Source organism: Amblyomma mixtum, chromosome 4 (genome assembly GCF_055824585.1).
Source record: "Amblyomma mixtum isolate Tamu chromosome 4, ASM5582458v1, whole genome shotgun sequence".
In the NCBI taxonomy this organism is placed as follows: domain Eukaryota; kingdom Metazoa; phylum Arthropoda; class Arachnida; order Ixodida; family Ixodidae; genus Amblyomma; species Amblyomma mixtum.
In genome coordinates, this window is record NC_143015.1 from 70935496 (window position 1) to 70961460 (window position 25965).

Below are 25965 nucleotides of genomic sequence, written 5' to 3' on the forward strand. Positions count from 1 at the left end.
ATTTTGGCAGAAAATAGAAAATTAAGATTCATATCTTCCAATTCTGAAACACTGACAACTTAGAGGTTAGGTTACTGTTGCACTTAGAGCCGCTCGGCATTTCAACCCTCATCGAGTGAATTGGAAGTGCACCTGCCCATGTTATCCTAACGTCACTGAACCTAGTGGCTGTTCTCAGGAACAGCCAGTGCTTGCCGGTGGCGATGACGTCATTAGGAATGGGGTAGTTCAGGTCGGCCGGTCGACTCTGACGTCAAGTCGCACTCCAGCGCTAGCGCTCGCCGAGACTGAAACCATCGGTACAAAGTTGTTTGTAATTAATTATTATTAATAATAATGTTCTTTGTAATTAATATATTATTATTGCAAAATTGTGTTTAGAGATCATTCTCGTGTTCATTAGTACCGTAAGCCTCTTTCAAAGCAAGAAAGAAGGACACCCAGTAACTTCTTGTCTATACCTCTAACTTTCTGCTTTCATTAAATTGGACAGCAGCACTGTCTTATCAAAATTAATCAATCATTCATTGATTCACTACATTACTTGCTCTAAATCCGCATTATCATCAATATGTGGATAATGTCAGTAGTCCATTGCAAGCAAGTGCCACCGATTCACGCCGCGAATAACTGACAAGGGGTGCAACTCTATACTACTTGGTGGGGCGCGTATCTGATTGGGTTAGCCAATCCTCGTAGATTCATTTATGCTCAAGCACACTTAGTCTAGAATCTATTAGCAGGCCAGGGCCATGTTACCACCGGCCGACCTCTCCACCTTTCCCTCATTAAAAATTCCTTTCTCTATAGCGGCCGCTCGCTTATTAGTTTAGGTTAGCTTGATTCCTACAAAATAGATTCTAACATAGAGTTTTAACATAGATTCTAACATAGATAAATTCTAGCATAGATAGAGTTCTAACATTGTTTTTCATCATGGTTAACTTAGATTCAAACGCAACTCTTCAAATACAAAAAAAAGAAAAGCACCGCCTCCGAAGCGCACTTCAAACATCCGATCTGCAGCTTCCCTGCCGTCGGTCGACGCTGCCGACTACTGACTTCCTCCTCCGGTTGGACACCATAATTGGCTTCTGTCTTTGTCTTTGCAATAACTTCTTATCTTTTTTTCGCGTCCACAAGGGGCAGTGAATGGAAACAAACAGAAATGGAAGACGGGGTGGGTGGGCTTCTGACAGCTAAGGCCATTTCTCGCAGCAGCACAACTGCAAATTAGCAGCGTGCAAGCTGCGCAAGGGAACGCATGCGGCGCAAGTGTTCTCAGAAAGATTGGACCAATTTCCGTTCATAACTGCTGCTGGCTTAAAGCTGGTCAGACTGATTGGAGAAAGAACGCTTGTTTGGTTTAAACCGCGCTCATGAGGGCTGCGTCCTGGAAGAGGGTATAAAGGGCCGAGCACGCTCAGTACCAATAACATCACTTGCGACCCTGGGTTTGATCAAAGGCTGTGAAGCTGCGAAAATGAAAGCTTTCTTTGTGCTGCTTACCGTTGTGATCACCGCCTGTGCCGACGACACGGGTGAGAAAATGCGAGCGCCCATTTTCATCTGCGGTTATGTTTCGGAATTTCTTGGCGGGAAGCAAACGCTACCGTAGTTCTCCGCTGAAAGTTGCTTTGGTATTCGGATGAAAGAAGCATGTCCGGTCGTCAGTGCAATGCTTGGTGCAGTCATATTTTATTGCTGTATTAAATATACGCACTCTCTTATTGTTTCTAAATGGGAGTGAAATATGTTCAGTTTAATTCGATGGGCACGTGCAAGTGTGTATGTGGTTTATGCGCTTATTGGGTATCGGATCCCAAAGCAATAGTGTTGTAGATGGCTGCAGATTAACTGCGTTGGTCTGGAGTTCCTTAACGTGCACTAAAATCTTATCAGACAGGCGTTTTCGCATTAAGGCCTGTACTGTAAGCGACCAGCAAAACTTGTGGCACCGGAACTACCACGCACCGTGCAGCGCGTATTTTTAAAGCGCATTTAAAGACAAAGAAAGAGAGAGCTTGACGCGACAAACGCTCCTCGCAGCTATGTGTCTTCTGAACCTTTTTCGGTGTACAACCCGCTTGTGCAGTCGTAATTACTAGCGACTTCCACAGTTTAATCGCCAAATCCAGAATAAAAGAAGCAAAAAATTCGCTAGCGTACAATCTGTTCAACAAAAAGTTCCTGAATAAACCTAGTTGCACGTAGTGCTTGTCGTGTCCAGATCTGGCGTCATTTGTCTCTAGCTCCGTTTCCAAAATTCGATGTAAGACACCAACTAGCACTACAGATAATTTTTTTAGTTCGCATTCATTTACGCGAAAATGCATTGTTTTTATTCTTCTTTTGATATCATATCTACAGTCCGATAAACGGGACAAGATGAAAAGAAACATGCAAAGGCCAACACAGCTACATGTTTCTCCTCATCTTGTCCCGTTTATCGCGCTGTAGATATAATACATCGTGATCTGGTGCCACAAGGTGGTACATTCTTAAAACAGCTGGCGAATCTACAAAACAACACCCCAAGTCATGCCACCCGTTACAGCGAACACTGGATGGTAAAAACATACCGCACAACATATGGTCATCAAACATTGCAAAATCAGTTGCCGAGGTTATTGAATAAATTAAATAAAGAAAATGTACAATTACAAATATATCCATTTAAAGAAATCAGAAAATACTACATGTCCGAATGATCATGCCTGATTGTCCCTGACAATCCGCAATTACACTTCTTTTTCTGTTTCTTAATACTTGAGTTTGTTTCTACACCCATATCCTTTTCAACTGAATAATTCCTCCTTACACTGAGTGACCATGTTTACCTACCGGATTTTTATTTTTATCGTATTGTATCCATGCTATTTGCTCCTGTCGAGTGAACTGTAATCTTGACTATCTTTTCTTGCCTACAACCGCCTGTGTATTTTGTTCTTATGAGTTCATAGAACTGATCTGTCATTGTTTCATGCCTTAAGCCACGGTAACTTTATGTTCTATCCATCATGTTGTATGTTCTATTCTATGTTCTTTCTATTAATTTATGCCGTATATCACAAAATTTTATGTTGTATTCTGTAAAGAAAATATAATTTATTTATCAGGGTGTACTGTGAGCTGTACTGTGTATAGCATCTTTTTTTTCATATAAGAATTGCCACTGTACTGCTGCCAAGTGCATGGGGGCCTGCGGCTCTGTCAAGCTATCGTTTCTGACAGCTTTTACTGCCGGCCTCTAGTGTCGACTGTGTACCCTACGACACAAATAAAGAGATTATTATTATTATTATTATCATCAACTCGCCCAACAACTTACTTCAATTCAGTGCAATCCCTAGCAAAATATTTTGACAATATCTTCCAGAATCGGGGAATGCAGAAGTTTTAACCAATATTCCATAAGCTGCCCTTAAGCACGCGAAAAAATAGACGCTCCTAAAAAATGATGGTAGCGAGCTGGAGAGTGGCAAGCAGCGTTTAAAGCTGTACTCAGTTTAAACCACTGCTTGTATTCCCAAACGACAGCTCATATTGTATTTGTTCTGAATTTATTTTGGAGCAATTTCGCAGTTCATGTCCTATCTTCGAGTGAAAAATGCCGCAGTCATAGTTGTCCTTTATTTCAAAGCGTCAGGAGTATATTTTTTCCAAATTTTATCCCGGAACGAGCGCGTGCATTGCAACGTCCCAAAACTGCCGTGCACGTCCCGTTCTTTGCGCCGCTACTGTTCGTCTTTTTCTATTTCACTGAGTGCCTTTTTGTCTGATCATTTTCCTTCCCTGAGAGATATGCAGCGCTTGCTCGAGCGTTGCAAGTTAGGCTTGTTGGGTTCCTTGGTAAAACAAGTTGAAAAGTAAAAATAGTTTCTGATGATATAAAGGGTTGACTCGCCCAATTCGCAATATTAGCATTCGCGCGCATCTATGTTGCGCAAAGATTTTACCGATATAATTACAAATTCCCTGAGCTCTACTAGCTTGGCTCAATATATTAAGTGAGCAATAAATAAATTAGAACTGCCTCTGCACTGGCGGGGCTTGAACAGAACCATTCTGTAAACAATATACCGAAAAGGGTAAGGTTCAAATAGGGAGCACAAATAATGAGAAAGGTATTCTGAAAATCTGCTTACCTTTTATCCTGGCCAAAATGTCCGGATGGGATCAAACCGAGGCTAATTTTTCATCGGAATTCTTGAGTGACAAGTTATTGGAAATAACTTTAGCTCGATGTTGTTTTCCGCTAACTGTGTACTTTTGTGATGCTTGTAGTATGTGGTTCTCTATTTCTCACGTCACGTACGTATTGAGAACCTTCCTTATTATAGCGTACAGACAAATTATGTGTTGATTTTTTTTCTGCCTTTGATGCCTATTATCCTTTTGCGCCGTTTATTTGTGTGACTTTTGTTCCCGATAGAGTTCTGACTTCAAATCGCCCACCTCTTGTAACTATCCCGGGTTTTCCCCACGGTGCATTAAAGGGGCCCCGTGCCTCATTTAGCATTTCTTGGGCTCTTCTTCCTTGCCGCTGGGTATCCTTCGACCTTTGGTTAATACACACTCTCCTTAATTTCATTAAACAGGAAGGAGCTACAGAGAAATGCAGCATTACGTAAAACGGAGCAAAGAATGCAGCTCCTGTATCAGGTTCAATCTCAGATTAGGTAACCGCACACTGCAGGGTACAAAAACAAGCCCGAAATCATGAATGGGCTGTGCCGATTGTCGTGTTCGCTGACCAAGCGACGCAAGGCCGCTCCAGCAGGCCTTGCCTCCTTCGCGCATACAAGCCGGCCGCTTCCAAGGAACTAGCACGGGCCGGCGGCTTCCACGAAAACTAACTGACGTCTCCCCCGACGACACCAGACCCCAACGGCCCTGCCGATAGACGCATTCCCCATTCCCTCTGACTAGGCATCATACGCTGAACGCTTGCACTCCACTTGCTTTCTTTTACGCTCTCTTTCTCCCCCTACCGCAATAAAAATTGGCAGTGTCTTAGCTCGGCTATGCCAGGATATACGTAGCAAAAGCTTGTTACCAGGCATGCGACACAGCTGGCCAAGCGAGCGGAGGCGAGCGCAACGACGAGGCGCGCGGTGTGACGTCATGCCAGATGGCGTGGCGAGCGCACGGCGTCCGCCAGCTGCGGCGGTTGCTAGGCAACGGCTCAAGGTCGGTCTCTGAGGCTCCCCGGAGCACCGCCACAGAGAAATCGCAAGTTCGTGGCCAATGTAGTTTTCGCTACAAAACCTTTTTTTTTTTTTTGGTCTCCACCCAGCAACTATGTTGAGATGTTCCTCACTCGCGAGGCTCCCACGCCCCCAACTAACGCAAACCTTAATACAGGTGATAAGTCGGTCTTCAAGTTCCCGCCCGATCCCCAGCCGTGTGGAACCAACGAGGAATGGAAGCAGTGCGTCAGTGGCAGCTGCGCCGAGACCACGTGCAAGAAGCGCGTCATAGGCCCCGCCTGCACGGATGACTGCCGCTACGGCTGCTACTGCTCCGAAGGATTCTACCGGAACAGCGAAGGAAACTGCGTCACGCTGGACCAGTGCCCACCAGAACAAGGCGGTGCAGGTATGAAGCCGCACACGGTACAAACCGATTCACACGGTCAACTTCGGCCTATTCAGTACTCGTATACTGTGTGTCGCAGTTATAGTATAACAGTGAACCCGGAGCGTACCGATTTTGTCAGGATATCGGGAACCGAATAGTAAGAGCTATTCCAGCTAATTTTTTATCTCATGCAACCATTTGACGACCCGTGTACAATGCATGTAGTTTAAAATTCTGTTGCGCTACCATGAGTGCGTGCATGAACGACCACCTTACCACCCAGGAAGGTGCATTTGTTATTTGTCTGCAGGTTCGTATTCCTGCGAACCGGTTCATAAATGAATCAGGATTGCGCCCAATATATTTAACTATTAGCAACGACTGTGAGTCACTTGCGGAACATTTTACGCTCTTTGATCTTACAACTTCGTTTATCCTCAGCCGCTATACCCTCAACCTCTTTTATCACGGAGATTTGATTTTGCTATGTTACTGCAAAGGATAATTTGTCTTCATAAAGGAGACATAAAGGAGGCTACAAATGAGAACGAAAATTTTTGTCAAAGAGCTACTCTGACTGCGTGCCTGTGCCGGCCCTCAGTCCAACCAGAAAAAAGAAGGTGCGCGCTCTGATGCGAGGAGTGAAGAATGCCATCTTTGATGGTCTTATCATTTTCCGATCAAAATGGTCGAGGTAGTCAAAGATATTGAAGGACCACTGGCGACTATAGCTCATCGTTATCTTCGACTTTCTAGTGTTTGTGGCTCTTCAAGTCTCATACTTATCATTTCCCAACTGCACCAGTCTACCGGTGGCGACGTTCTGCGTGAGCAACTGAAAAAGTTGCTTTCGCATGATGAGTGCCCACTTTTCAACGCAGGCTGTGCGAAAAGAAGGGCAAGCCGCATTCTTTCCGCAATGCTCCGTGGACACTTTTCCAAAACTATTGATGACGTATGCATTCGTCGCGCATAGTTCGCTACCGCCGCCGGTCGCCAGTACATTCCCACCCCGCCTGTACAGGCTCCGGAGCCACAGACCCCCAACCCCGCCCCTTAGCCAGCACGGCCGAAGAAAGATTAACGTGTTGAATGTAGCCGATCATCGCCTTGTCTGCCATCCCTGCCCTTACAGCGAGTTCAGATTTCGGAGCTTCAACGGAATGATCCAAGCCCTAGGTGCGGCGAGCAGCCTCGCGAAATAGCGGAATGAACTGTAGCCGAGCCGAAGTTTGGGCTAGTTGGGGAATGTTCGTGGTAAAAAAAAAAGAGCGCCAACTGGACGCAATAGCAAAAAAGGACACCACATTGAGTATGCGGTTAAGTGGTGGTTTAATCCACGTGCCAACTCACCGGGCCAGGATGGCCAAGCTAACGTCGTGGGGCGGCTGTCATCCCTTACGCTCACAGGCTCTCCCATGGTCTAAAGAGCTAGGCCAACAGATGCGACGGATTGAGTTTCGGGGTGGCTGCGATGAAGCTGGCGGCGATTTGCCTCCACATGGAGTGAAAATTAACGGCCGGTACCCACCAGAACTGGAGCACCTGTACAACAAAACATGTGTCGCCTTTCATCAAATGTAGAAAGAACGTTGTTTATAGACTGTCGTTGCCGTGCGGTGATTTGTACATATTACATGGTATACACTCTACAAAGCAACTGCCAAAAATTATTTTTAAAAAACATATTTTAATGCAACTTCCACTGCCTTATCTCAAGAAATTAATAAGCCAAAATTTGAGTAACTTCTCTCTGGACCAAAACGAATATAAATGATTTTTTCCTACAAAGCATGACATCAAAGGACCCAAATAAAGCAGCTTTTGCTGTCTAGCCAGATTATCACTTCAATTTTAACTGTCAGAGCCAACTGTCACAGCAAGTGTCAGAGAGAGAAGTGCCAGAGTTAAAATGAACACAGGACTCGTCCATGTCACTATTCGATCATGTATCCCGCACTTCGTCCATTCTAAAATCGGCTTCTCACCCTTTGTTTCCTCTCTCTCTTGCCTCTTGTTCAGATGAGCCCCACCCACCGTGTGGCGCCCACGAGGAGTGGAAGGTCTGCGTGAGCAGCTCCTGCGCCGAGACCACCTGCGAGCACCGGACTATCGGCCCCGGGTGCACTCCCGACTGCCAGCGCGGTTGCTACTGCTCCCACGGTTTCTTCCGCAACGCCCAGGGCAACTGTGTCCGCGAGGACCAGTGCCCGACGGCTTAAGACCGGCGGCGGTACGCCATTTGGTGACCTCAGCGAGAATGTCAAAGTCTACCACCGCTAGAATAACAAGCCACCGGTTGCATGCCGCACAAAGTCGCTAGACTGTCTGGTCAGTACATGGCACGGCACCTTTGGCCCCATTTTGTAACATGCGCTAAGCGGCACTTGCAAATAAAGTTCAGTGTTAAAATCGTCATGTTGAGCAGTCTGAAAAGAACTTCATGCACACTCTGCATGGTTATTGGTCACGATGTGCTATGGGGGTCTCTTGCCGCATCACCACAGACATTCTACTCAATCGAGAGAGGAATACGAGATGTGCGACACAGCTGACAAAGATCAGCTTGAAAGAGACGATATGAGTTCAAGAGGATGTACAGAGTATTCTGTTCCCTTAATATAACACAACATTTTCAGTTTTGCTCAGTTGAAAATAAGAAACTTATAGCCTACTTGTTTGCTATTTCCAGTAGCCGTGTATTCTTTATCAAATCCTTCTAATGATCTTTTCCTAAGCTAGAAAAACACAACGTGGTTTGGCGATACAAAACGAAACTATTGAAAGCCCACAAATCTAACGGACGTAAAAGTAATCCACTGGAACCAAAAAATTGGCAGTGGTTTAACTCCGGTTAAACCTAGAGGATTGCCAAAGCAACGAGGAGATGGATGGAGAGCGCGCGGCTGCGGCGGCAGCCCCGGAACGCTAGCTATACGCCGCTACTGCGCATGCGCAACTGGCGAGCGCGGTCTCGGCACCTCTGAGTCACCTGCGCAGCGACGGCGGCGGCGCGCCAGCTGTGCGCCGTGTGACGTCACTGCTCCTCGCCCATGCGCAGTATGGCCTTTCCTCGGCTCCACGAAATGGCTCGGCGACTCGCGTAGTGTTGCTTTCGCAACAAAAAATTGGTCCTTTGTCTCCTCTCAACGGCCGAAATTAATTCACTGAGCGTAACGCCGGAGGCTGCTCTATAGCACGTTCGATTTGGTAACCGTCCGCTCATCATCTTGCATTACTCCTCAAAAGTCTCATTAAGTCTCAAAACTGTACCGATAAATAACCGGAAGTGACGGCAGCGTACGAACGACCAGAGCGCTCCCAGAACTACGGGTCCGCAGTTTGCCCTGTGTCTGGGAGTGACGCTGCTGCCTATGTGGAAAGTAATTTTACGGCCCCTAGACCTTGTTCTTCTTATGGAAGCATAATAAAACATCGTTATTGTCAAAGCTGACTGCGCACGAAACATAAGTTTGTGATTTCATATAGTGCCCAAGATGTTTAGTTGTCTAAAATGACCCGCTAAATGAAAACGGTCTAGTTCGGTGATCCAGTACGATGGATATTGCAGTCTTGAACGGATTTCATTAACTTGTTTTCCGTAGGCACTGTGCTTCATAAGAATGTTCCAAAGAGTACCGTTATCCGTGGTGCAGTCCGCGCCGGGTGCGTATAGTCTGCGGGGCTCAACTGCGTCTAAGAAAAACCTTTTCTAAATTGTATGCAGCTGGCGCATAGTGCGCAGGGCAGATTTATAGGAACATGTATATTGGGTTTGTCCCAAGAAGTGTACAGTGGAGTTAGCGCTGCTTTAATCTGAAACTTCTCGTCCATTTTTTTGCAGAATATGTTTTACAGTTCTCCCCTCTGCGGGGTGAAGCTGCCAGCAGTACATACTTTACAACAATTAGGTACGCCTATGATCAGCAGCATGCATTATTTTCGTTTTAAGGGCTGCTCGCGCGAACGGTACCCTTCGAAATCAGTGCGCCAGCAACTGCCAGTAGACATGCATAAAACTGGCCGTCGAAACAGTGAAAGTGTGACCAAAAAAAAAACAACTTCGTAATAGCATTTTGTTTTTCGTGGGTTCTTGTAATCATCAACATCAACCTGACAACGTCCCCTACAGGGCAAAAGCCTCTCCCATGTCTCTTCAGTTAACCCTCTCCTTTGCCAGTTTGCGGCCACCGTATCCCCGCAAACTTTTAATCTCATCCGCCCAGCTAACCTTCTGCCTCACCCTCGTAAGCTTGCCTTCTCTTGGAATCTGCTCCGTTACCCTTGAGGACCAGCGGTTATCTTGCCTTCGCATTACATGCCCTGCCCAAGCCCATTTCTTCCTCTTCATTTCGACTAAGACGCCATGATTTCCTCTCATGACCCGGATCAGCGGTCACTACCTGCCCTAAGTAGGCATCTTCCCTTACTACTTCCAGCCCCTCAATACCCATTGCGATGTGCTTTTCTATTGCTAGACTGTTGAACATTACTTTGGTTTTTTGCATGTTAATTTTTAGACCCACCGCATTGCTCTGTCTCTTTAACTCATTTCTGATGCTTTGCAGTTCATGCCCTGAGTGACTTAGCACGGCAATGTCATCAGCGAATCGCAGATTACCTAGGTATTTTCCATTCACTCTTATCCCGAAGTGCTCCCAATTCAGGCCTCGGAATACCTCCTGTAAACTGGCGGTGAATGGCATTGGCCAGATCGTGTCTCCCTGCCTGACACCCTTCCTTAACGGAATTTTACTGCTGACTTTATGTAGGACTATGGTAGCTTTGCAGTCATTGTAGATATCTTCAAATATTTACATAGAACACTCCGACATGCTGAAAATTTTACATTTTAAACATGTATAACCCACAAATATGTGTGGGGCAATGATGTAGAGCATACGCCTAGCGCTCAAGAGGACCGTTATTCAATGCATGCTTAGATTTGACGTTCGATAACTTGAACCATATTGTGCATAAAGAAAATTTAAAAACTAGGTACACCTTCAGCGTTGACGGCCTTCAATTTCGCATATTAATCATGCCCCCTGAAGTCAAAAATAGGAGCGTTTATTCAATAATTTTAGTCATTTAATCTTCTATTTATTGAACTCAGTGATGTCTATAATGGCCGCCTTGCTGTACAATCCACCTGCACAAACCGCACTGACGCATCTCCCCAATTGTGAGACTAAAGTATGCAAATAATAATAAATCGCCTTTTATAACTTTCATATATTATGACAACGCATCAGACTCGGTCGAAGCCTCATCAGTGATCAAGTTATTGTCGTATCATGGTGCAGAGGAGGCATGTATAAGGGAACTGGAAAATATCTACCGCGTCTGTACAGCCCCGATACTCCTTCATATCAGGTTTTAGGAAATCCCGATAAGTAAGGGTGTCAGGAAAGAAAACGCGAACTCTCCAGTACTATCCACTCTCTCTTTACAGGAAGTATACTGATAGAATAGCACTTGGAAGAACTGGGCATAAAAGGTCATGAAGCATACCTTAGCAACCTCCAATCCGTTGATGACATTCCCGTTCTAAGTAGTTCAGGGGTTAAAATTTCAAGACATTATCGAGAACCAAGACGGGCAAAGCACAAAGATGAAGGCTAAACAGCCTCGGAAGGACACAACAGTTAACAATTGGCAGTGAAGCACTGGAATTTGCTGAGAATACAGCTACATAGGGCAGGTAGTAACCGCGACCCGGAAGCCAGGGGTGAAATAAGTGGGCGAATAACAAGGGCGTTTAGTGCATTTCGCAGGTACTCTCAGGTCATGAACAGCCAGTATCTCTCGTGAATAAACTATATGACAGTTGTGTCAGGCCAGTGCTCACAAATGGAACAAAACCTCACTGGTTAACAAAAAGGATTGATATTAAGTTGAGGATGGCAGAAAGAGCTATGGAAAGAAAAGGGATAAGTCTAACGTTAAGAGATTGAAAGGGAGAGGAATGGATCAAGGAACAAACGCGAATAATTCAGGCGGGCACTTTGTTGGCCTTAAGTGCGGTGAGGCGATAGCGTTTTGCGCGGTGTTGCTGCTTGTGTCACTGACGTGTGGTTAATATGTGAATTAAGTACACAATTGTTTGTGAATCTTAAATGCTGGAGACACTGGAGGGCATTTGGGAGGCATCCGTCTGATTCGACGCCTTTCTGCAAACACACTCCAGCTTCCTAGGAAAGGAGAACTACATATGCGTTGGCGGGAGATAGCGTAGCCATGCTCGGCTGCGGAACGGAAGGATGGTGGTTCGGATCCCATCGTGCACAAAGATTTTTTTTTTCTGGTCTGGATAGAAAAAGTGTGACACCTCGGCGGACAACCTTCTGTCGACAATGTTGAGGCATTAAAATGCTTACGCCTTAATAATTATATCCTGCTCGAAATCAAAAGGCATATGCTTGGGCAAGACATGTAATGGGGAGGCAAGGTAATCAGTATTTAGAATAAATCATTGTATTTCAAGCAATGTCAATGATAGCAGGGGTTGGCAGAGAGTGAGACAGGCAGATGAAATTAGAGAGTTTGCTTGAATAAGATGGCCGCAGCTGGCACAGGATATAATTAGTTGGTGGGATATGACAGAGTAGGCGTAGTTATGCTGGCGATGACAATGTGCCTCCAGATTGTGCACCATAGACAACGGTACTGTGAGTTCTGGCGTAGTTATGCTGGCGATGACAATGTGCCTCCAGATTGTGCACCATAGACAACGGTACTGTGAGTTCTGGCGTAGTTATGCTGGCGATGACAATGTGCCTCCAGATTGTGCACCATAGACAACGGTACTGTGAGTTATTAGTGAGGACTTTAGCTCTGCGAAAAATTCAACGCTGCAGTGGGTAGCAGCTCTGGAGAATTTGGGATACGCAGCAGAGGAAAGCATTTTTTCTTGTCCTTGAAGAGAGTTTCCTCGATGACTCAAGGATGAAATGAAATCACTTCCGAGTCAAATGCCCAGCTAACTTAACGTTATTAAATTTAACGTTCCTATTTCGCTTCCTCGTGCTTCTGCCACAATCGTCGGGACCACTGTTTTATTCATTTTCACCCAGTCCTCTCCCAAGTGCGCAGCAATCAGAGGTGTATGCGTTGCTGTGGAAGAGGAGGAGGAGGAAGAAGAGGAAAGGCAGGGAGGTTAACCGGAAGAATATACTGAACCCTGGCCAATCCCCCGTCGTGGGTATGTGCCATGCCACCAAGGCAACAACAACAACAACAATATACGGTTTGCTACCCTACACGGAGGGGGGGGGGGGATTGGGCAGGGGGGGGGGGGGGGGACGAGAGAAATGAGAGTAGCAGAAAATTAGTCAATATAAAAGGTCAGAACGCGCTGCAGTGTAATCCAGGTAAACGCTTGTGAGAAATGATCAAAACTAAAAGCAAAGAGCGCTCGCGACAGCGGGCAGTGGTGTCTGTTTTCTGCTCCGAGTCATGGATATGGAGGGGTTAAGAGCTCCGGTCGTGATCAAAGGGCATTATGACACATTTTCAGAACAAAAGTTGTAATCATCGCACTACGACTTCCAAGTTCGTTTGGCGCGCGTTTGACCTTGAGCCGGCAGAGCGGAGGTGTTGCAAGTTGCGCCGTACCACGTGACTCACTGTGGAGAGGCACCGCATCTGCGCTCGCTCGGAGCCTCGCCACTGTTGTACCACGTGACTAGCGGGGGGGGGGGGGGGGGGGGCATAACAGCTTTTTCGCTGGCGCTCAGTCGCTAAGTCTCGCCATGGATGAGGCGTGCGCCGGACCGACTCCGGCGCCAAACCATGCGTAACCATGCTCAACAGAGCTTTCGCTCGTATCACTAGGCTTAACAAGCGCTAAACCTACCCTAGTTTTCCTTTTAAAATGTCTGAATTAGCATCTGTTTACGGCTGGAAGATTATTCGCTCTACACGAAACAACAAGGGAATAACTTTTTGTGCAAATCGCGCAGCCGGGCCGGAGCCTCGACGCTGAAATAGTGACGCGGCGGTACGACGAGCTTTTCAATTTGTTTTCTTCGGGAAACGTTTACGATACGGTCATGCACGCATTCCCTTTTCCTCTGTGCCAAGGGTGACAGCCAGTGGTGAAATCTTTTAGGAATTCTTTATAACTTTTAATTTTGCGCATCCATTCTCTTACCACCCGTTCCTGCGGCACCAACAAAGTAACGCGCGGCGTCCTGCTCCACAACAGAATTCACATGATGGAATTGCTCGCTTTGATGAAATGTTTAACCCTTCAACTGCACGAATAGATACTTGTACCTATTTACCAAGTAAGATGATATTCAGACTAATTGCAAGTCCGCTGCGTCACAGAAGCTATTTATGATTTTTTTTCTAAAAGTAGTCCTTGATAGCACTTGTGTATTGCATTGCTGTTTATTGAACCAAGTAATTCGTACATTATGTGATACACGAGAGAGGTCGTCTTTCCAAGTCTCCGTCTTCCGTTGAATCGGCCGTGCTGTGGTTCCAGGAGCTTGTTTCTAAGATTATACCCTGGGCATGAAATGCAACCAAGATGAGTTAGTTGGAAATGAAGGTTTTTTTATCAACATTTGTTGAAGCGAAATTGCAGTTTTCTGAATGAACCGTGGCTTCAAGTTCATATTTCCATTCCTTCGTGCATATCCCTAACAATATAAAAACAATAAAATATTGCAGGGTAAATATGTTTTCTCTTCTTCTGATTTGTTTCCATGGGTGGCTGAAGAAGTGCGCCCGGGAGAGCTGGCCTATATCCAGTGTCCGTTCCAAACCGATATACACTTCATAAACAAGTTCTAGCAGGCAAAAAAGATTACTTGACCGCTGCGCTTTTCATTCGACTGCAATCATCAAAATTCGTTTTCATCAGTTACGCATGAGCTCCTGCCGTCTACTGCAAACGCGTTACAAATGTTTTCATTGAATTCTACACGAGTTGAGTGCCGCAGAAATCGCAAAAAAAAACACACTGCGGGTGGAAGGTGACACAGAGTACCACTTTATAGGAACAGTTCACGTAGTACATATCTCACTAATGCGTCGGAGTGGTTGCTGACATCAAGGCTAAAGCGAAAGCGGTTAAGCTTGCTGACCGTATTTCTGATGAACTCACGTTTCGTCACTGCATAAAATTAGTGTAAGGTAATGCAGACTCTGTGATCCGTACAATCAAGGTGTCTCTGACTTTTCTAACGGCCTCAGCAATTACCTGATCCCTAACGGCACCCTAATGTATCTGTTTTTGTTTGTTTGTTTCTTTGCTTGCTTGCTTGGTTGTTGGTTTGTTTGTTTGGTTGTTTGTTTGTTTGGTTGGTTGGTTTATGGGGTTTAACGTCCCAAAGCGACTAAGGCTATGAGAGACGCCGTTTGTTTGTTTGTCTGTCTGTGTGTCTGTCTGTTTGTTTGTTTGTTTATTTGCTTGTTTGTTTGTTTGTTTGTTCGTTCGTTCGTTCGTTCGTTCGTTTGTTTGTTTGTTTGTTTGTTTGTTTGTTTGTTTGTTTGTTCGTTCGTTTGTTCGTTTGTTCGTTCGTTCGTTCGTTCGTTCGTTCGTTTGTTTGTTTGTTTGTTTGTTTGTTTGTTTGTTCGTTTGTTTGTTTGTTTGTTTGTTTGTTTGTTTGTTTGTTTGTTTGTTTGTTTGTATGTTTGTTTGTTTGTTTGTTTGTTTGTTTGTTTGTTTGTTTGTTTGTTTGTTTGTTTGTTTGTTTGTTTGTTTGTTTGTTTGTTTGTTTGTTCCTCAATTCATTTCACAGTTCACTAGAACAAGTTGAGTGGGATAGTATTGACGTTACCAGTGACGCAAATGAGGCTTACGATGAGTTCCTCCGAGTATTTAAACAGCTCTACCATTCCTCTTTCCCGCTAAAAGTGCGTGCAATAAAGCGTAAAACTCGCAAACCTTGGATATCTTCTGAGTTGCGCCAAGAAATTAAAACGAAAGACAAACTGTACAAAATCTTTTTAAACACACGTTCAACAGATGACCTAAGCATTTTTAAGAAATACAGAAATAGATTAACAAAAAAGCTACGTCTCGCTCGTGCGGAATACTTCGCGACATTTCTTGAAATTAAAAATGGTCGCCACGATCTGTTGTGGTCAAGGTTGAATTTCTTACTGAGGCGTGAGCAACCACAGGCTGCCCCGCGGGCTTTAAAGCTTGATAACAAAGATGTATCCGGCAGAGAGTTGGCAGATGCCTTCAACAACTTTTTTGCCACCCTTGCCCATAACACCCCGTCAAGTGATTTCAACACCTATTTTAGCTCTTACAATAGGGACACAATATTTCTGAACCCAGTTACGACAGAGGAGGTTATATCAGTCGTACAAAGCCTAAATAACAGCCATAGCTGTGACATTGACGGCATTCAAGTGAGGCCTGTCAAGCATGTTATAAGAGTTATTGCCCCTGTTCTTGCAGATATATTTAACTTATGCTTTACTACGGGCACATTTCCTAAAAAAATGCAAATAGCCAAAGTAACGGTTTTGTATAAGAAAGGAGACCGCAATGATTTAGGAAATTATAGACCAGTATCGATACTCCCAATATTCTCGAAAGCTTTTGAAAAAGTTCTCTATACGCGGTTGTCTGATTTTATTGATAAACATGACCTTTTGTCACCTAATCAATTTGGGTTTTGTAAAAATAAATCTTCCGAGTTAGCACTACTCGAACAAAAGGAATATATACTAACACAGTTTGAAAATAAGGCCTTTGTTATTGGTGTCTTCGTGGACTTCTCGAAGGCATTCGATTTAGTAAACCACAGTGTACTCCTGAAAAACTTGGAGCGTTGTGGTATTCGTGGACTGGCTCAAATGATCCTGAAATCATATCTTTCGCATAGAAAACAGGCTGTAAGCATAGACAATGTGACATCTGAACTAAAACTTGTTACTTCTGGCGTTCCCCAGGGTAGTATATTGGGACCATTACTTTTTAATATGTACCTAAATGATATCTCCAACATTAACTCCGCCGCAAAATTTATTATCTACGCTGACGACACTAGCATCTTTTTTACTGGAAATGATCTTGATCTCCTTGTTCGGGAATGCAATGACACCTTGAGTGAATTACAAAAGTGGTCCGAATCCAGATACATGCGTATAAATGAGAAGAAAACAAAAGCTGTCATATTTCGTCCTAAAAACAAAGTACTTCCTTCCCCCATCGAGATTAAACTAAACTCGCGACGTATAGACATAGTTGAACAATTTAAATGCCTTGGAGTAGTTTTTTCTTCCAGCATGTCTTGGGAACACCACACGGACCATATTGTCACGAAACTGGCTCAAATAACCGGAGTCATAAGTCGGCTCAGATACGTCATTCCAAGAACAGTAAAGTTACTCCTCTACAATTCACTTTTCTACTCCTATTTAAACTACTGTCATCTAGTGTGGGGCACAGCTACGGTTAGCTGTCTTCAGCGTATCTACATTTTTCAGAAAAAGTTTCTTCGTCATGTTTACAATGTCCCCTGGGACTCGCCAAGCAAAGATCTCTTTCTCCAAAGTGGTGTGCTAAAAATACACAACTTGTATAAATATCGCTTGAGTGTCCGGTTTAAACTCGAAACACGTAGAAATGTAAACCACATACGTAAACTTGCTGAACTACATACCCGAGATGCAAGCTACACAACAAGGCATGCGGAGACATGGATAGTCCCGACCCCACGGTTAAACTCGGGTAGAGAACGCCTGCAGTTCACTCTTCCGTCCCTGCTAAACGCGTATATATATAATAATTTTGACCTTTTCAGTTCGTCAAACAGGTCTTTGCGTGCTTTGTATGCTAGCATGTAGGATTTTTGTTTTGTTTTTTTTTTCTTCTTTCTCTTTTTTTTTCTCCTTTGCTGCCATTACCTGTGTCTACCCAATGTGAATATTGTGTCAATATTGTATAATGTTCTTTCGTTTTCTCTTGTATTGTATACTTGTTATCACGCTTTGCAACTGCCTTTTGTATTAAAAGCCTTGCTGTCAAGCTGCTGCCAAGCGAAAGGGGGCTGCGGCTTAGTCAAGCTGTTTCTCAGCTTTTTCTGCGCCTCCGCTGTCTGTATGTTTACAAGGCAGAAATAAAGAAATAAAGAATTTGAATTTGTTTGTCAGACTTTATAAAAATTGGAGGAAACACTTGAGCTCCGCCTTAAGGGCATAATGCGACATGGGTCAATTCCCAGATATGCAGAAGGTCGTTTTCTACTTTACATTCATAGATCTCTGGGAGTACTCATACCCCTCCATATGCAGTGGTTCAGCGGTTAAGCAATGCGCCGCTGCCCTGCGATGGCAGGTGCACCCAGCGATGGGCCTTGTGTGACAAAGGTTGCTCTTCCCGAGCGACCAACCATTAATTTAAGTGCCACATGCCACGGTGGGCAGTTCGCTCGCTATCCTGTGGGCTGGTTCGATGCCGGAGTCATAATCATGATTTTTCGCCCACAACGCCAACACCGACGCCGACAACTCTGATACCCGGTTTCCTGGACAATGAGGACTTTAACAGGACCGCGTTAAAAAATAAATCGTTTCGGCCCACACCACTTAATTTTAAAGGGTTGAAACCAATTAAAAAAGGCGGGATAGCTCAATACAAGGCAGTTTTTCTTAGAAGAAAATCGTCGTTCACAGAAAAAATAAGAAAGAAAGGAACTGTAGATAACTGGAGATAAAAACAGTTGAGGGGTGGAACTCAAAGGGAATAGGCAAGAAAAAAATGTAGTAGTGAATAATAACTGTATTACTGCTGGGCTGACCACTGAAATAAATATATTTATACATAGGAGATGTTGCCGACATCGGGCTTCAGTACGTCTGCTGTTTGTGATTTGTTCCTTTTTCCCTTTGTTTCCGTGGAGTAGGATGAAGATTCCTGTAACAAAATCTAGAAATATATTTAAATCTCCCCACTCCCTTTCTTTGTTTTTCCCTGAACCCATGATTCTTCTCTTCACGTTTGGTCACCTTTATCTCCATCGGCCTTTAAATAAACTGCCAGGCATGCATCTCCAGTCCCCGAAGAATGTCACCTGCTCTCTTAATTCAAGCTGCTGCTTCCATTTGATTTGTTTCATGGCCTAGTTCTCTCAAGCCGTCTCTGCAGCTCCCACAGACTCGTTTCCTCGCATCTTAAAAACCCCGTGTTGCCCGCTGTACCCGCGTGGACATCCCGACGGTGGTTCCTCTTTGGTGCTCACCGGTGGACGACGCAGCGCGGGCATTATGCCGTCGGGCACTGGTCCTCGCGGACACAGTTGCCCTGGGCGTTGCGGAAGAAACCGTGGGAGCAGTAGCACCCGCGCTGACAGTCAGCCGTGCAGGCGGGGCCGATGGTCCGGTGCTCGCAGGTGGTCTCAGCGCAGGAGCTGCTCACGCAGACCTTCCACTCCTCGTGGGCACCGCACGGTGGATGAGGCTCACCTGCACGGAGAGAAGAGATAGAGACAGGGAAAAGCTTTGTTTGAACGACTAATGAACAAGTAGAGCATGCTGCATATTCTGCCTTACACGGTTTCGTGATGCCAGTCTTAATGCATTCTCTATTACATCTTAATCTACCCGCCGCGGTGGCTCAGTGGTTACGGCGCTCGGCTGCTGGCCCGAAAGACGCGGGTTCGATCCCGGCCGCGGCGGTCGAATTTCGATGGAGGTGAAGTTCTAGAGGCCCGTGTACTGTGCGATGAATTCACTGCACGTTAAAGAACCCCAGGTGGTCGAAATTTCCGGAGCCCTTCACTACGACGTCCCTCATAGCCTGAGTCGCTTTGGGACGTTAAACCCCAATACATCAAATCAAATCACATCTTAATTTAGGCTCTACCACGTCATGGATACGTGCAGTTGGAGGCTCTGAACCAGGGTTTGTAGTCCCGGAGGCGGAGGGGCCTAGCTCCGCATTTTCATCAGATAAAGAAATAACAACTGTATTAACGTTCAGCTGAGTGCAGTTTCATGGTGACGCCGAAAGTCAAGCTCATATCTTTGCTGAAAAATACCCTCCTGGTTCAATGTTCAAGAGCAGAAGCTGATTCCACGTACCGCTGCATTAGCGCAACTTTATGCCAAATGGCCCGGACTGATTATTAAGCAAAATGGTGGTACCCCGCCATTTGCAAAACGGATGCTGCATGAAACGAGCCCAGCCTTGTGGTAGAGCATCCGCCTCGCATTTGGCTGGTGCTCAGCTTTTCTGCGGTGAAACGCTTGGCAAAAGGGTCCTGGACCAAACCGTTCCGTTGGAAATGGCCGTAAGCAGTTACCGAGAGGCATGTTCACCGCTGTTACTGCTGCCTCTCAGGAACCACCTACCACACATAGCGCGATTTCCCTGAACTAACTCGGCTCTCATCTTGAAGTGAGCAGGTGACCGCCAACTGATTCGGTGTAAGACCATTCAGGCCTCTTTTTGGAACCTTTCTAATTATACAGCAGAAGATGCACTATGGTGCAGCTAGCTCAAAGAGCCAGCTCGAGACCATGCCTGGTTCGCGTTCGCCACGGGCGTACAAGAATTAACTCTGTGGGCAGCTTCTGCAACGCTATCGGTCAATTCCAGTGCCAGCTGCAGCTTCAGAGACGAGGTGCGGAGACTGTGCTAAGTGCTTCTCTCCGACTGAGAGAGAAAGAACTGCCCATGTCGTTGCTTTAGAGCTAAAGGAGCAACAAACGTGTGCCAGGGGTTTCCCTTATTGACAGATGTGTTCAACGGTCGGACATGTGGTCGCTGCTTTTCTTGCGTGTGCAAACATTCTAACTGCAGTAGCATTGACGATGAAGAACAGAACACACACCCAGAGCTTCAGGTCGCGCTATTTATACAACCTTCTATAACCATTCAGAGGTGGTGGTATTTAGATGCTCTGCAAGTTCTCTGAGGACATTAAGACATTTGAAAGGAGGGCTAGAGACAGCAGCGAAGCATTCGTTTCTCTGATTTTGTTAAATACGAAAAAAAATACGTTCAGGCTGAGGTCGCAGCGAAAGCGTATCGGAGGCAACCGAGTTGACGATTAGGAGCTGCGAACCCATCGAATAATTCCTGTCTGGGTAGCGAGAGGGCACGTTGTCTTCAGTATCTTTCCCTCGCAGAAACTTTGCGGTAATGAACGTGCAACGTAATCTAAGGGCATCAGCACCAAGGGGAGCCGTTTCGAGGTCGCCAGGTTACTTCTGCCATAGCGAGAAATGCACCTAAATTCTTCGTCATGCTTCTTTGTATTTCCGGTTTACAATACGCGGCAATATCAAGTAGCCGGTAATTTTTTGCCAACGAATTGGCATTCGAACACAATAGACTGCGTATTTTGCCTCAAAGCTGTCTAAAATGCAGTCGCCCTATAGGCGTACTTTTAAAATGACAAGTACGAGCCGACGTGGCCGTAGAACACTGCCTCACCTGTCGATCTCCTCAAGGCAAAAAGCTGGTAGCGACAGCGAAACAGCACCACTATTTTGTGAAAGCGTCTACTCTGACATGAGCCAGGTCTGCTTATACCACGTCCACGTGCCCATCTTCATTCTTATCCGCTGTAACCACTTGTATCATAGTGCAATGGCATGTATTTATTATTGTTGAATATATTAACCCACCCCTTATGTAATACCCCCTGAAGGGGGTCTTTAAGGTGAATAAAGTAAAGTGAAGAAGTGAAATAAACAGCATTCTTAAAGGCGCCATATCCATTGTGCACCAGGACAGCACTATCATGGATCATGTAGGGATTGATTAAATCGATAATAGGGGACTAACTGGAGCACGTGGTCTTTGTGACGAATGACTAATCCAGTAAGTAACAACTATTTCTGACGGCCGCCTTACACCTGGCCTTTCTGAGCAGCAATAATTCCTATACAAGGATGTCCCCTTTCAGGCAACACAGTTAATCCCTACTGTACTAACCCAGAAAACCTTCTTAGTCATTTCCGGCTTCGAGTGTACCTATCTGCAACATTCTTGGGCAGGAATTTTGAATATTGAAAAACTGTAAGGCACTGGTACAGAAATATTTAAACTGCTGGTTCATTCTTCCAATATGTAGCAAAATCATTTTTTGATAATATTTCCATTCCTTGCACCGAGCAATTAAGACTGCCATAAAAAAACAATGGGAAACTCTTCTGACGATAGCAAGAACGTTAATGGAAAATTAAAGCCGACCGGCGGCAGATCTGTGGATATATTGATAGTCATAGTGAAATCTTACAATATATGAAAAAACTGACCTCGTAAACTCTTTCCCGTTCGAAAATTCTTTTGTCCAGAATTGTTAGATATGGCAACAATAATGTCGCCTAGCCCTGGGCAAGCCCTGACCACCAATCCCAACTATCATCAGGCCGGGGGCCTTCATTTCGACACCGCACGGCCAGCCGAGTCCTTCGCTAGACGTACCCACAGACTCCTCTTCGGGTGGGCACTGGTTCAGTGTGACGCAGTTACCCTCGGCGTTCCGGTAGAACCCGTCTGCACAGTAGCAGCCGTAGCGGCAGTCGTACGTGCAGCCCGGTCCGATTGTGCGCTTCTTGCAAGTGGTCTCGGCACAGCTGCTTCCCACACACTCCTTCCACACCTCGTTGGCGGCGCAGGGCTGGGGTTCGGGCGGGAACTTGAACTGAGTCGAGTCGCCATCTGCATGGAATTGAGGGTTGAAACGGCCTCACTGAGTTTGGTTCCCTTTCCTTACTGCTTTCCCTCAAAGCTCTGAAAAAAATATTACTAGCGGCTATTCAGTGGTTTGAAAATTGGCCACTCGGATTTTGATGATTGCAGACTAAACAGGAAATAAAATTCGTTCGCGTTAATCGGAGTTCGAGTTGAGCAGAAGCTTTCTTATACAATTGGGGCTCACGGATCCTAGAAGTTCGAATGGACGATATTCAAGGGTAGCATCAGTGTGAAGGTAACTGATTCATACTCACAAAACATGACCGCATCACGAAAACCATCTTTATACTTCATTCGCACTACTGGTAGCATCGTTTTACCTTTCTGTTTAAAGCCTTGTTTATATTATGTGAGACACGCCTTTAATATTACAATTTGCTCAACTAGTCATCTCCGACGCGTGTACAACCGGTTCTATTTATTTTTTTTGTTATAACCTGCTGGATAGAGAGGTGTTATCCCGAGCAGGCCAAGCATAAGGAACGATAACGCGTTTTCAGCCTTCGCTTCTCCGTCTTCTCGTTTGTTCCGTTTTTAACGCCGCGTAGTCACGAAGGCACCTCTCCGTATAAGTTCTTCACCCAAACAAGAACATGTTAGCTTTATTGCGTGGCAGTTACGAGCGCCAGCTTATAGGTCCGGAAAAGCACGATAATTACAACAAATGCTATTCGCTACGCCTCGAATCAGTGGCTGCAGACCTACCTTGCCATATAATTTCCACATCTTGGAGGCTGCTTATGAGAATTTCAAGACAACTTCTCTGTTATCTAAAATGTCATTACGAAGTACTCGAGCCAGCTGTTGCATTCACTGTACTTCGTTCCTTGGAGAAAAATTTTATTTGAACCATTAAAACAGCTAAACATAAGCTGATCAGGCCCGTACATCGTTCGGACAGTGATGGCACCATGTCTTCATATGGTCTAAAGTTCTTAAGCCCCGCAAGAAACACGACAGGAATTTCCCGAAAGCAAAAAACTCGAGCTTCATTCTGTCCTCGCTAACATCGTCTCTTAGTTGTACTGGCATGAAAGGCGCACTGCTCATTGAACTCGAACGTTTCTCACCCGGGTAGGCGACGCAGGCAGTAGCCGCTACGGCCAGCAGTACGAGAAGGCACTTCATTGTCTCAACTTGTCTTCACTGCCCTGGCTGTCTCAAACTCTTGGAAGCAAGTGACGCGACTTGCTCAGAAGTCACGCTTTTCTTCGGTCCCGAAGACCCCACTGAGGCAACCGAGTCCTTAGAGGAAACGAGCTTTCCAATCTCTCCTTCGCACAGAATGCGACATCGTAATTGCTGGCAGTGCAAGCGGAAGTATCGTGTATCTGAGCGACTGCCTTTCTTTCCTTTCTGTAGCCCCTTAAAAAAAATGTGTCGCTCACTAAGGAAGCATGCTGCCCCTGTAATCTTACGGCGAGACACAACCTTCCTGCATTAGTGCGACGGCGGAAGCTGCATATGCAGGGAAGAAAACTGTCAGAGAACTTGGCCCGTTCCAGACAGAAGACAATTATGTTCCAACAGCGCCGAAGGAAGTTTGTTATCGAACCAATTAGCCGGCCAGACTGCTGCATGTCGCCGAGAAAACTCAGCGAGAATCTCGACGCAAATGTTTCTGCATATGTCATCGTCATCATCATCAGCAGCAGCAGCCTTAATACGCTCACTGCCGGGCAAAGGCCTCTGCCATGCTCCTCTAGTTAACCCTGTCCTTCACCAGTTGCGGCCACCGTATCTGCGGCGACTTAATCTCATCCGCGCACCTAACTTTCTCCCGCCGCCTGCTACGCTTGCCTTATTTTCGAATCCACTCCGTTACCTTTAAGGGCCAGCGGTTATCTTGCCTTCGCATTGCATACCCTGCCCAAGCCCACTTCTTCCTCTTGATTTCGACTAGAATATCATTACCCCACGTTTTTTCCCTCACCGTCTCCGCCCGCTTCTGATCTCTTAACGTTACACCTCTTTTTTTTTTCCATAGCTCGCTGCGTTGTCCGTAACCTAAACTGAACCCCCTTCGTTAGCCTCCACGTTTCTGCCCCATAGGTGAGTACCGGCAAGATACAGTTGTACGCTTTTCTCTTGAGGGATATTGGTACGCTGATATTCATGATCTGAGAGAACCTGCCATATATGCGCTCCACACCATTCTTATCCTTCTAGTTATTTCCGTCTCATGATTCGAATCCGCAGTCACTATCTGCCTTAAGTAGACTTATTCGCTTAGAAATTCCAGAGCTTCGCTACCAATTGTAAACAGTTGTTCCCTTTCCGAGACTTGAACATTGCCTTGGTTTTCTGCAGGTTAATTTTTAGACCCACCGTTCTGCTCTGCCTTTCTAAACCATTGATCAGGCTTTGTAATTCATTCCCTGAGTGACTTAGCAAGGCAAAGTCAGCAGCGAATCGGCGATTACTAAGGTATTCTCCGTTAAGTCCTATCCTGAATTGTTCGCAATCCAAGCCCCTGAATGCCTCTTGTAAACAGGAGGTGGATAGCTTTGGCGGGATCGTGTCTTCCTGCCTAACACCCTTCCTTATGGGAATTTTAAGGAAGGGTATATAAATAAATTTATGGTAAGAACAGATACTGTTGAACATTACTTTGGTTTTCTGCACGTTAGATTTTAGACATACCGCTCGGTTCTGCATAATTCATTAATCATGTTTTGCAGTTCATGTCCTGAGTGACTTAGCCGCGTTCCAGGCGAAATTAATTCATTCATTCTTTATTTTTCCAGAACAGCTGGATGGTCTGCTGGGCTAAAAGCTGAGTAAGCAGCTTGACAGGGTACAGGAGACCGTTATATGGCAGGGTTGCGAAGGAGAAAAATAAATACGCACGTGTGTCATCACAACAGTGTACACCACATGCGCAAAGTATGAATTTAAAAAAAATTGAAATACACCATTTATTTCGATAAGAAAAAATTACTCTATAAATCATGTTCGTCACAGTGAAATATGAACACGTACTGATCATGACACAAGTAAACGAAATGTCCCACTTTAAACGCTTGATTCAGAAAAAAAGAAAAACAAAGAAGAAAGGAAAAGAAATAAAATAGGGCAAGGTTCATAATGTTACAAAGTACTGGCGATTCGTTTGGTCTAAGACTGCCTGTGTTTTTGAATGTATTAAGCACTAATGGCCGGTTATGTGCTAATGACTGCTTTTCGAATATGCGCGTGAATGTGGGATTTCCCATTTATCTGGACTTCTGGTGTGTGAGTTAGTAGAATGTGGTGTTAAAGATGCCAGAGATGACAAAAGTTTGAAAGTCAGTAGAAGAGAACTGGACCGCTTGCAATAATCGGCATTTGTATGTCTTCTCTACCCTAATGATATTTTTAAAAAATGGAATGCATGCTTAGTGGTGGAAAGTGGTTCGATATTTGCTATGTAGCAGATGATTTTCTCGTATTGCAGCATATTTCGTCATAGAGGGGAAATTCTAGCGCAGAGTAAGACAGGAACAACACGAACGCTAACTTCCAACAAATTTTATTTCACACATGCAACATATTTATACACCGAAAACACGTCATCACCTGTGATAACAGTAACGTTGCCTGAGAAACGAGAGTTCTTTATCGCATAAAAAGATAGAGAGAGCGCCTACACATGTCTCTGCCGAAGAATTTATCCTTTCAGCTTCCATTATTAATCACGTGGTCATGTCCATAATTTTTGC

At 45.1% G+C, this 25965-nt stretch overlaps 2 protein-coding genes across 2 annotated transcripts; one reads left to right on the forward strand and one right to left on the reverse strand.

Annotated features, from left to right (window-relative positions):
* Window positions 1–1404: 1404 nt before the first annotated feature.
* LOC149346891 (ixochymostatin-like) lies at window positions 1405–7999 on the forward strand. The gene is made up of 3 exons (XM_089586744.1): window positions 1405–1541; window positions 5368–5601; window positions 7606–7999. The coding sequence occupies exons 1-3, from the start codon at window positions 1484–1486 to the stop codon at window positions 7803–7805; spliced, it is 492 nt and encodes a 163-aa protein (XP_089442870.1). The 5' UTR covers window positions 1405–1483; the 3' UTR covers window positions 7806–7999.
* Window positions 8000–13961: 5962 nt separating this feature from the next.
* On the reverse strand, window positions 13962–23545 carry LOC149346892 (ixochymostatin-like). The gene is made up of 4 exons (XM_089586755.1): window positions 23335–23545; window positions 21992–22228; window positions 18798–19020; window positions 13962–14100 (listed from the first exon to the last, which is right to left on the reverse strand). The coding sequence occupies exons 1-3, from the start codon at window positions 23390–23392 to the stop codon at window positions 18821–18823; spliced, it is 495 nt and encodes a 164-aa protein (XP_089442881.1). The 5' UTR covers window positions 23393–23545; the 3' UTR covers window positions 13962–14100; window positions 18798–18820.
* Between the last annotated feature and the right edge of the window lie 2420 nt (window positions 23546–25965).